General features: G+C 37.2%; 1 protein-coding gene across 1 annotated transcript in view; it reads left to right on the forward strand.

Moving 5' to 3' along the window:
- The window catches only part of FH (fumarate hydratase), a 22,411-nt gene extending 10,685 nt beyond the window's left edge, over window positions 1–11,726 (forward strand). The window contains exons 4-9 of the mRNA XM_017847772.1: window positions 286–497; window positions 2,932–3,097; window positions 4,843–5,046; window positions 6,506–6,633; window positions 8,792–8,945; window positions 11,368–11,726. Coding sequence (XP_017703261.1) covers window positions 286–497; window positions 2,932–3,097; window positions 4,843–5,046; window positions 6,506–6,633; window positions 8,792–8,945; window positions 11,368–11,510 — 1,007 coding nt within the window. The 3' untranslated portion in view covers window positions 11,511–11,726. The remainder of the gene's footprint in view (window positions 1–285; window positions 498–2,931; window positions 3,098–4,842; window positions 5,047–6,505; window positions 6,634–8,791; window positions 8,946–11,367) is intronic.
- The last annotated feature ends 800 nt before the right edge of the window (window positions 11,727–12,526 follow it).

Genomic DNA, 12,526 nt, shown 5'->3' on the forward strand with positions numbered 1-12,526 from the left:
TTTTTTTTTTTTTTTTTTTTTTTGTATTTTTTAGTAGAGACGGGGTTTTCACCAGGTTAGCCAAGATGGTCTCGATCTCCTGACCTCGTGATCCGCCCATCTCAGCCTCCCAAAGTGCTGGGATTACAGGCTTGAGCCACCGCGCCTGGCCGATTCTATAATAACTTACCTATGACATGCCACACATAAGTGTAACTGAGCTGGGTTTTGAGTAGTTACTTGGAGAGTTTCTTAATTGAGAAGTTTAATTCAGAAGTTTGTTTTTGTTGCCTCTGATTTAACATTTTATATTTCTTTTGAAAAATTTCCAACAGAGCTCAAATGATACTTTTCCCACAGCAATGCACATTGCTGCTGCAATAGAAGTTCATGAAGTACTGTTACCAGGACTACAGAAGTTACATGATGCTCTTGATGCAAAATCCAAAGAGTTTGCACAGATCATCAAGATTGGACGTACTCATACTCAGGATGCTGTTCCACTTACTCTTGGGCAGGTATAGCAGTTTGACTAATTTTATTCAATTTAGAGCTTAGTACAAATGGCCAGTGTGTCATCCTTGAAATCTGCCTGGCTTAAAAAGCCAAATTGGTAACTGTCAACTTCAGTGACAGAGGTTATTCTGTTCAACCAATCAGTAATTTTTATTGACATCCACTTAGAAGAAAAGCAGAGTGTACTGGCTGTAATTCAGATTCAGTCAGACTGCTTGGGTTCATCTTAGCTTTGCCGTGTACAAGCTGTGGGACCATAGGAAAATCATTTAGCCTTTCTGTGCCTCAGTTTTCTGAGCTACAAAATGAGGAAAATAATTTGTCTTTCATAGGATAGTTGTGAAGCTCTAATACGTTTATTCATATAGAGTGCTTAGAAACATGCCTGACACATAGTAAGTACCCGTTTATGTTAGCTACCATCATCACCACCATCATCATTGTCATCTCCATTAGTATCATTATGGTTTTTCTTTTGTCTTTCTTACCTAAATTAGTAGGTTATTTAAAATTTAATCTTAAAGTGATTAAGTAAGGTAGATCTTTTTAAGATGGTTCTGGCCACATGTGAAGGAGATACTACTCTCTTCTCCAAGATATTAGAAAGTATTTTCATATTGCTTTATCAGTGCCTTAAGGAATATCTAATAGTATACATTGTGAAGGAAATGTAAGGAAATACAGGGAATGACCTTTGTCTTAGTAAACTCACACTCCAATTGGGGTAGCTTAATTTCCTTATTAGGAAATTAAGGAATGATGAAAACTTGAAATGAGTAATTGAGAAACAAATGATGGGACTGAACTGAACTCACTGGATTAAGTTGCTTCTTAAGGCTGTGTCTCATTTCTCTTTGCATCATCAGTACTTAGGACCATGCATAATTTCTAAGGAGGAACAGTATGTGTGTTTTGCAACTTTTGAATATTCCTTAGGTTTCCAATTTTAACCTTTTTTGATGTTGAAAACCACAGTACTAAATACCATTTGGGCCATGACTCAACCTCCTGTGTAAAATCATCATTCTTCCTGTTATGACAAAAAGTTATATTTTTCTGTTTGACTTTATCAGAAGCATTTATACTTGCTTTTATTGGGATTGTAAGTTCGTGCATTGTTCCCCATCAAAGTGTATTTTATAAGTGAATCTATTGTGTTCGTGTGTGTGAGTGTGTGTGTATACACACAGTTATGTGTTGCTTAACAATGGGGGTATGTTCTGAAAAATGCATTCTTAGGCAATTTCATAGTTGTGTGAACATCACAGAGTATACTCACACAAACCTAGATGGTAGAGCCTTCTATACACCTCGGCTATATGGTATAGCCTTTTCCTCCTGCGCTACAAACCTGTGCAGCATGTTACTGCATTGGATACAATAGGCAATCATAACACAATGGTCAGTATTTGTGTATCGAAACATATGTAAATGTAGAAAAGGTACAGTAAAAATATGGCTTTATAATCTTAGGGTACCACTGTTTATGTGATCTTTCATTGGCTGAAACATCATTTTGTGGTGCATGACTGTATATGAGTGATGTTATATCAGATGCATCAAGTCTACCTATAAAGAGTTAAATCTTTTGAAATGTTATCTTTAGAACAGCATGAAATCCTAGGACTTATGGTTTTTTAGTGTTTTCAGGCAGGAAAAAAGGATAGATTTAGTGTAACCATATATCTTGGCTTGCCCAGTTAACTCCCAGTTTATGCCTTTTGTTTCTGCGTAACTATTAATAGAGCCCTTTCTGTGTTCAAAACATAAATTCTGTGGTTGCCTTAATTAAGGCATGTCATAATTTGGGAACCAGTGCCGACACTGGCACATTGATGCTATGATCTGACTCTACTGTTACCTCCTATTCTTTTTGGAAGGTCTTTGAATGCAAACTGTTACCTTCCTGTGCTGTTCAGTGAGTCCTTAGCTTCCCAAGTCTCTGTAGAATGTCTTCATGTTTCCTGTAAGGTTTATACACTGAAATTGTCTAGAGAGTATTTCTATGTTTGCATTTTTTGGGGGGAGATGAGTTACTATTTTTTCTTCTACCAAAGTTGTCTGAGACATCCCCAAAAGATAAGAAATGACTTCATTTTCTTTAGTAGACTGCAAGTAAACCAATAATTTAGTGTAGTAAAGTTGTTCTTTTTAAAGTGTATTTCCTGTGCTGTTTTTCTTTGCTTTCTATTAAAAGACTAGATTATAATAAAGAGGCTGCATGTTATCGGTGGCATTGTTGTTCCTTACGGTTCTACAAACCCTCATCCTTTCCTATACTTTGCTCATCATAAGATTTGAAGTAGTATAAATAAAACTTGATTAGCTTGTAATTTAGTATTCTGAAAGGTATTTTTAAAAATTTCTATTTAATGCGGTTAGAGTAATTTGTAAGCTATTAGGAATTACTTATTCTTACCTTAATTTTCTTTTCAGGAATTTAGTGGTTATGTTCAACAAGTGAAATATGCAGTGACAAGAATAAAAGCTGCCATGCCAAGAATCTATGAGCTCGCAGCTGGAGGCACTGCTGTTGGTACAGGTTTAAATACTAGAATTGGCTTTGCAGAAAAGGTTGCTGCAAAAGTGGCTGCACTTACAGGTTAGTGATCACGTGAATTATTTCTCATTTTTGTTTCTCATTATACTTGGTCTGTGTATTTTCTGAGTGTTCCTGTCTTGAATTCTTGTGAATTTAAAGTTAGAAATAATATTTTTCCATCAAACATGTGTTTCAATTCTGTTTCTGAAGTTATAATGTTAATTCTTTGGCTTTTAAAAAATGTTCCATATAGGAGTTTATACAGCATGCCATTAAAATCTACCAGTGTTAGCTTTGTTTACTAGTTAGTTGTCAATTATTTTCCCTTTAAAGTTTTGAATAGCAGTTTTCAAAATAGGCAGAAAAAACTGAGTGTTGAGTAAGCTATTTGAATAGTAAATATATTGTAGACAGACTTAATTTTTTTTCCTATGTCATGCTGTGATAATTCTTTGAATTATTGACCTTTTTGAACTATGTTTTTCCTTCAGTAGAGAGAGTACTATACTTTAGATAATGGTAACTATTATTAGGGCCAAGTTGTCATCTTCAGAAAACTCTTATTAAGATGCAGATGTTACCAGAGGGTTAGGGTAGAGATAATTATACACTGCACGTGATAGTTTACCAGCTGATTTGTCTTTAAACCAAATTTTAATAGAAAAGAACTCTACTTTTAGGGTTTGGCAAATGTAGATTTATAAAATTTTTAACATGGGGGTTATTAACTGAGAACATCTAACTCATTTTAGCACCCTGTTTTTACAGGGGATCTTGTGGGCTCCTGGCTAGTGGAGAGGATGAAGCACAGTACAGTGGACAAAGAAACTTAAAAATTGTATTAGGGTCCGGACATGGTAGCTCACACCTGTAATCCTAGCACTTTGGGAGGCCAAGGTGGGCAGATCACTTGAGGTCGGGAGTTCAAGACCAGCCTGGCCAACATGGCGAAACCCTGTCTCTAGTAAAAATAAAAAAAAAAATTAGCCGGGCATGTTGGCGGGCACCTGTAATCCCAACTACTCGGGAGGCTGAGGCAGGAGACTCGCTTAAACCCTAAAGGAGGAGGTTGCAATGAGCCAGGATCGTACCACTGCACTCCAGCCTGGGTAACAGAGCAAGACTCTGTCTCAAAAAAAAAAAAAAAGTGTTAGGAAAGGAGTGTGGAATAAACTAGAATGAATTCCCACATACTTTTTATCTTTACTCAAGCATGGTCAGGCATCATATACATGTGTTTGCAGTAGGATTGTGTTTTTTCTTTCAGCACATTTATTGTGCTTATTATTTCATCTTTTAAATGTAGTGCCTGGCCAAGCACAGTGGAATTACACATCTGTAATTCCAGCACTTCAGGAGACCAAGGTGGGAAGATCGCTTGAGACTAGGAGTTTGAGACTAGCCTAGGCAACGTGGCGAAACCCCATCTCTGCTAAAAATTAAAGAATTAGCTGGGGTGGTGCTGTGCATCTGTAGCCTTAGCTACTCTGAAGGCTGAGGTGGGAGGATTGCCTGAGCCTTGGAGGTTGAGGCTACAGTGAGCTGTGATTGAGCCACACTGCACTCCAGCCTGGGCAACAGAGTGAGACTCTGTCTGAAAAAACTTAAAAAATGTAATACCAGATTCTTTCTACTCCTTTAGGACTTCTTTTAAAAATGTAGACAAAATTTGAGTCTTAAGTAAACATTTTTTTCTGAAGTAAAATTTTTATTTTTTCGTATATTGGAACTTTCTGTTTAACTCGCTAATGGTAGAAAAATGTTTAACTTGTTCACCCATATGGGATATTTTTTCTTTTCTTTAGGCTTGCCTTTTGTCACTGCTCCAAATAAATTTGAAGCTCTGGCTGCTCATGATGCTCTGGTTGAGCTCAGTGGAGCCATGAACACTACTGCCTGCAGTCTGATGAAGATAGCAAATGATATTCGTTTTCTGGGTTCTGGTCCCCGGTCAGGTCTGGGAGAACTGATCTTGCCTGAAAACGAACCAGGAAGCAGTATCATGCCAGGTAATCACAGAGCTAGTAAATGTTGGAGCTAGAACTTGACTAGGTCCTAGGCATTCTTAGCTATGGAACATGTCTCTTTTTGTTTAAAGTTATCCCAAAGCTGGATACGCAAGGCACACTGTTTCAGCATGTCTGTGGTCCTCTGATCAGGACTTCTGGGCACATCACCTAACAAGATAGGAATAAAGAATCTGACTTAGCAGCAAGTAGTTTGAATCCCACATTCAAACAGGCTGTTAAAGTGATCAGCATGGATTGAATAAAAATAAGTCATACCAAACTTATCTTACTTCATTTTTTGCATTGCGTTATGTGCTTGTTAGATATAGCAAGTGACACAACAGTGTATGTCTGGATTTCAGCAAGTCATTTGATAGATTCGCATGATAGTCATTGATTCCAGTGGAGAAGCGTGGGCAGTGCTGGCAGATGAATGTAGCTGGGTGAACAGTGACATTTCAGAAGTGACTAATGAAGTGACTTTAGTCTAGAAGAATATATTGGTAACAAGCTGAAGGGCTCTGCCCTTCAACACTTTACTGGTGACTGAGGGTGAGGGAAGAGAATACATGCTAATCATATTAGCAGTTAACAGAGTTGAGACAGCAGTACTATGGATAACAGAACTGAGTTCCATAAAGGCCATTGTAGCTTGGGCTAAAACTGACAGTGTAACTTTTAATAGTGAGAAGGAAAGGCCTGACTGTAGATTTTTATAAAAATTATGGATCTGTAGAATAAGAAGAGATGAAATTTTGTTTTAAAGTACTTCATGTTGAAAAATGACATAAGGGTTTAGTTGATTGCAAATCCAAGGTGATTGCCAAAAGAAAGAGACATGGGGAGTCACAGATAAAGGAAGTAATCTGCCCAATAATCTTTGCAGTGTGTTAGCCTGCATTGGTCAGAGGAATCTGGGTTGAATCAAACTGGGAGCTTGTCCAGGGAGTATGAGCAGGGAAGTGGGGTTCCGGAGACTCATGTGATAAATAGGGAAATTGTAGCTTAGCCTTGCCTTCCCCTAGGAAGCCTCCCAAGTGTTAGTGAAGGGTCGCTTTTGTAAGTGTTCTGATAGCAGCATGCACTTCTCTGTATTTACCCCCCATAATTGCCAGCTCTTCCTCCCTAGCCTCCAAGTTCTGCGAGGGCAGGGCCTGCATCTTTCTTATTCACTGTTGTGTATTGAGTGTCTGGCTCCATAAATACATATAGAATGAATGAAAATCATGAAGGCGGAGAACTATATTTAATGTGTAGTTGTGGCTTCTCGTTAGCCATTGAATGATTCAGTTTGTGGCTACCCATCCTGCTTTCCTTGGTTTGTTTCATTTAATTACACTGATGGTTGGCCCTTGCTTTATTGTATATCTTACTTTATTTAATGAAATTAGATTTCTTTATTCTCCTGATTATTTGCGTAAATTCTAGTCTTACTCTGTCATTGGTGGTTTTCTTGAAGGCAAGGTGAACCCTACTCAGTGTGAAGCAATGACCATGGTTGCAGCCCAAGTCATGGGGAACCATGTTGCTGTCACTGTCGGAGGCAGCAATGGACATTTTGAGTTGAATGTTTTCAAACCAATGATGGTAAGCTTTAAATCTGATTTTTAATGTGTTTTGACCAAAGGCTTATTATCTTGGTTTTGTATTTCATAAAGACTTCTAGTGATTCCACATTGGGTAGTTGGGTGACATAAGTAGCAGTTGGAAGTCAAGCATTTATTAAGTTACCAGAATAACCCTACATATTAGAAATTAGTTGATTTTTAACCTAAGCGATTTGATGTTTTTTTTTAATAGCCCCAGTTTAAGAAAAATAAAATGCCTCCCTATATGCCTGTCTCCTTCTCATGTTGCTGCTTTCTTCTTTCAAATTCGGTCTTCTTAAAAGGATAGCACTACTCACTTTCATTTATGCTGTAGTCACCACAGCCCAGCATAGCCCCTCCATGCTTGAATTATTCTCCCAGTCATTGGTGACTACCTCAGTCCAGCTGGCATTGCACAGTTAGTTCTTCCTTTACTAATAGTTGATGTTGACTCTCCCTCCTTGAAACATTCTTCATCCCTAGTTTCGTGAACATTTTTTCACCAGTTCTCTTTCTGCCCCCTGTCAGACTTTCTTTCGTTGTTTAGCTTTACCTTTCCACATACTTGAAAACATTGTGTCCACCCAAACTGTTCTTTTTCTTTCATCTTTACAAAGATCATTAGATGCATCACGTCATTTCTCATGCAGTTTCCTCAGCGTCAGATAGTGGAGCTGTTGCCATCATTTAGAGTCTTTCATCTGGACAAAGTGTTACAGCTAAAGTTTATTAAGGGCTTACTTTCTCTTGGAATATGTTGTAAATTCTAATTTTAATTTGATAAGAATACGCAAATGACAAACATTGAGTATATTTAATATATTCACTAAATGTTTATTGAGTACCATTTTCTATCAGGCACTGTACTGGATGCATAATAGAGATAGAGCAATGAACAAGACAGATTTCTTGCCCTCATGGAATGTATGTTCTAGTGGTAAATAAAAACGCAGGCCACACTTTGGGAGGCCGAGATGGGCGGATCATGAGGTCAGGAGATCGAGACTATCCTGGCTAACACGGTGAAACCCCGTCTCTACTAAAAAATACAAAAAACTAGCCGGGCGAGGTGGCGGGCGCCTGTAGTCCCAGTTACTCGGGAGGCTGAGGCAGGAGAATGGCGTAAACCTGGAAGGCGGAGCTTGCAGTGAGCTGAGATCTGGCCACTGCACTCCAGCCCGGGTGACAGAACGAGACTCCATCTCAAAAAAAAAAAAAAAAAACGCAGGCCAAAGCAGAATTCAAACTTAAAATTTTGCTCTCAGGACAGATTCCAAACAGTTAACACCGGATACCCAGCATTTATAGATGCATAACAATCAATGCCTTGTTAATCTTTGTAAACATTTATTTTTAATATAAAATAAGGATAATCAATATTTGCCTTATTATAAGGTCATTAGTAGCAAATTAAAACTTAGATTATTGTGTCTTAGAGTCCATTGTTGGAAGTCTAGTTTTCAGACTGTGGAGTTTTAGACCAGAGGATATTAGGATGTGGATATATCTTAATAAAAAATATTGGAAATGTTGCCAAAAACAAACAAAAAAAAAGGTCAAAACAAACTAATTGATTTTATACTTTTTTTTTAACATTATATGAAAAGTTATTTTACAGTGACTGGAGTATTTGTTTGGTTAAAGCATAGAAAACCTGGAAATTTGGTGATCATTAGATTATGCCCTAACATTACTAATTGCCTCACACTCATGCTGAACTTTCGAACCTCTGCATCTTTGCTGCTCTTCCTTCTACATGAAAGATTCTTTTTCCTTCTCTGGCCAAGTCCTCTCCATAAAACAGGATTTCACCAGTTCCAACAACTGGAGTTAATTTCTCTTTCTCTATATTCTCTAACACTGTAGACCTCTGTTTTAAATACTTGCTATGGGCTATTTTGTGTCTTAGTCATTTTGTATTTATGTATTTTTCACCTTTTTTAGATTTCTGTGCCTTCAAATGTTTATACTTTCTTTCACGTTTGTTTCCTTGGGTATAGTGCCTTAAAATTTGTAAGAGTTCTATATGTTTATTGAATTATATATTTACTATCAACCAGCAAATAATATGTTATTGGATAAAAATCATGTTGCCTTAGTAATCTCTCTCTCTCTCTCTCTCTCTCTCTCTCTCTCTCTCTCTCACTCACTCAAAGATTAAAAATGTGTTACACTCAGCCAGGCTGCTGGGGGATGCTTCAGTTTCCTTTACAGAAAACTGTGTGTTGGGAATCCAGGCCAATACAGAAAGGATCAACAAGCTGATGAATGAGTCTCTAATGTTGGTGACAGCTCTCAATCCTCATATAGGTAAGTGTTTAAGGAATAATAATATCATTTTGAATGCAAAATTAAAAGCTGAAACATTTTAAGAGACAAGTGGATCAATGTTTGAGAACAGCAAATTTCTTTTGAATATGGTTTTAGTAAAATCTTAAAATATTTGAAATTGTGTGGAAAGATACTATATAATTTGTATGGTGTCCTAGTTCTTTCAAAACTTGATCTATTATGCCTCATTTTATTTGAAATATATTGAGAAGTAGTAGTTCAAACTTATTTTAATTTTAATGGAATTCAGATGCCAAATATTCTATGCAGACCCTTGGGGAAGGTTATTTGTAAGACCTTCAGTGGGTAATGTCACTAGGTGGCACTGCTGATTAGCAACATTGAATGAACTCATTTTTCTACCTTCCCTAGATCTCTGCAATGCTTTAATTTTGTTGTTTTATTCAATTCAGAGATGGAAAGTTACAATTAAAAGAAAAAGTTTATGTATTCATTGCTTATAGTGAAAGGGAGGGAGGAAAATGCAAATATTTTGTCTAAAACCATGCTATTGTATCATAAGCCTTTTTTGGAACTATAAATATTTCATTATGTAGAATCAAACATACAGATTTGGGTAGTAGACTGACCATAGAGATCCCCATTAAATAAACTGTTTTCACTTTCATAGATTTTGAGGCATTATGTTGCATTATATTATGATGTGTTAAAAGCCTTTTCTCATTCCTCCTTTTGCTAAGCAGAGTATTTTCTTTCTATTATAGAGCAAGTTATGATTCACTTATTTGGCATAGTATGGCTACTGCTTCTATAATCTTGAACTTTCAAGGCAAATTTTGTATTCCTGGTTTCACATCAAGCTGTAATTTCAGTGTTTTGAAATTAGAGCTCACTTGACTCTTTTAGGTAGCTCTGAGCCCAGTATGATACCGGTTTTTTGGTATGGTATTGAGATTGGTAATAATGTTTGATCCATTTAAAATTATGGTACATAGCTACATCTGGAAAAACCCAAAGGGTAACCCAGAGGCTCATGTGAGCAGTTTTCATCAGATCTTTACTTCAGAATGTGTTGCCAAAAGTTTTAAATTAGAGGTGTCTCCTAAAGTTGAATGACTGGTAAATCTTTCTTGGAATCAACTTATTGTGACATAAAAAGAATTGTTAGAGGCCATATGAGAATGAGCTGGGTCAACACCACGTCACTAGTTGACTTGGTGTGAGCCTTACAACCCTCTGAATCATGGGTTCCCTATATTATCATTATGTACCAAGCTGGTGGTTAATAATGTCTTGTTGGACTTGACAACTGAAATGCTTAGACTTTAAAGCTATTATTAAAATAAAAGTACTGGATATATATTGATCACGAGAGTTTAACCTGTAAATTCTTTCTCAAAGCATTTCTGCTTTAAGAAAGATGCCCTTTTCAGTCAATGGCATCAATAAATGCCCTTTCAGATCAGTAAATGCCCTTTTCAACATATTTAGCATTCACAAATTCAGTTAAGTAATAAAAGTAACTATGCCCATACTTTCCTTTATAGCTGGTTAATAATTGTGTATTGACACATGCCATCTTGTTGATGATCTGTACTGCCTCATCTAGCTTCTTCCTTTTGGTCATATTTCTCTGATCTTGTTTTTTTTTTTCTGTCCCTCATTGATTTCATTTTATTCCTTTTTCTTGACTTAAAATATGCATATATTAAGACAAGACAGCTTGCAGAACTGGCCTGCCCCCACTTTTATTAATTTGAAAAGCAAATAACTCTGAAGTAAACAGTATGCTTGTGATCTTTTGTGCAGTCTGTATTTCTGCCCCGACTCCCCATTTGTGTCCCTGTAACGTCTGGGAGGAGGCCAGGGGATAGAAGCCATTGCAGTGGAGAGCCATGTAGAGAAGAGCCATTGGAAGCAGCTCTGGAAACGCCTCTCCCCAGGCCCCGCCTGCCCCTGCCTCACTGCGAGGACTTCTCCTCTCTCAGAGCCACTCACCACAGTTGCCAGATGTGCAGTGCTGTCTTTTCTGCTGGACTGGAGCATTTAGTTTGTTAATGTTTCTTTAGATAATTGTTTCTAGTTAAACATGTTGTTTGAAAAATATACCCAAATATATATTTTTATGTCTTGGTGCTATAATTTCTACTTTTTTCACCTTATATATCTAAGTTAGTGGAAAATTTCAACTTAGGAACAAATCTGTTGGAGAAAGTGAGGCATGTTTAAGTGTTTACCTCTTAAGAAAAGTAAATGTTCAATTCTATATAAAAAATGATTATTGAGATAATCACTGTTAACCATTTTTAAAAACAAAAAAAAATGTCATTTAAGGGGCCCATATAGCATCAATATCAAGTAAACAATTACGTCACCTTCTGCTGTAGAAAACCAAATATCACTACTAACCCATATGTCATCTTTTTATTTTTTTCTTCAGGGTATGACAAGGCAGCAAAGATTGCTAAGACAGCACACAAAAATGGATCAACCTTAAAGGAAACTGCTATTGAACTTGGCTATCTCACAGCAGAGCAGTTTGACGAATGGGTAAAACCTAAGGACATGCTGGGTCCAAAGTGATTTAAATAAATTCATAATGAAAATAAACATGTATACAATTTAAAAAAACAGACTCCCATTTCTTAAAAATGGATAAGTTTGAAAGGAGACTGCTATTGAACGTAAGTATCTCTGGCAGAGCAATTTGATCAGTGTATAAAACCCTAGGATGTGCTAGGTCCAAGGTGGATTAAACAAGTGTAAAATAAAATACATTTATAAAATAAGGAAAACAGACTTAAATTTTCTCCTATGTTAATTGACTTGTATTACAGTTGAATCTATGATATTTGTGCATGTTGTCTTTGTGACTTCATAAGTTACCAATTTCTAAAGGGTTTGAATTTTGGGGGTTATTGGTGGTTTAAAAAATTGCCCGATTATATCTTATTATCTCATTCCCAAACCATGTCCTTAGCCACCTTTATTTTCCTTTGATTTGGTGACCAAGCCCTTCTGAGTGGGGATGTGTGTGTGTGTGTGTGTGTGTGTGTGTGTGTGTGTGTGTAATAGGATAGGTTAAGAAAATTGGGACATACCTATCCCGTGTGTTAAAACACACACATCTATCCCTCCAACCTTATTTCTGTTACCGCAGAGAGACCAGATCAAGGCCAGGCATGGTGGCTCAGGGACACTGACTTTGGGAGACTGTGCTTTGGGAAACTGAGGCAGAAAGATCACTTGAGCCTAGGAGTTTGAGACCAGCCTGGACGACATAGTGAGATCCCTGTCTCTACAAAAAATTAAACAAAAATTGGCCAGGCTTGGTAGTGTACGCCTGTAATCCCAGCTACTCAGGAGGCTAAGGTGGTAGGATTCCTTGAGTCCAGGAAGTCGAGGCTGCAGTGAGCCAAGATCGCACCACTACACTCCAGCCTGGGTGACTTAGAGTGAGACCCTGTCTCAAAAGAAAAAAACAACAAAAAGACATTGGGTTAAGAATTATAGGACAAGGGTTAGAAAGATAAAGGGAAGATTGGAAAGAAAGGAAAGATGTCCGGAAAGTGCGTCTTGTTCATCATCTCAAGTGCTGA

This window comes from Rhinopithecus bieti, unplaced genomic scaffold, assembly GCF_001698545.2.
Source record: "Rhinopithecus bieti isolate Rb0 unplaced genomic scaffold, ASM169854v2 scaffold_28016, whole genome shotgun sequence".
In the NCBI taxonomy this organism is placed as follows: domain Eukaryota; kingdom Metazoa; phylum Chordata; class Mammalia; order Primates; family Cercopithecidae; genus Rhinopithecus; species Rhinopithecus bieti.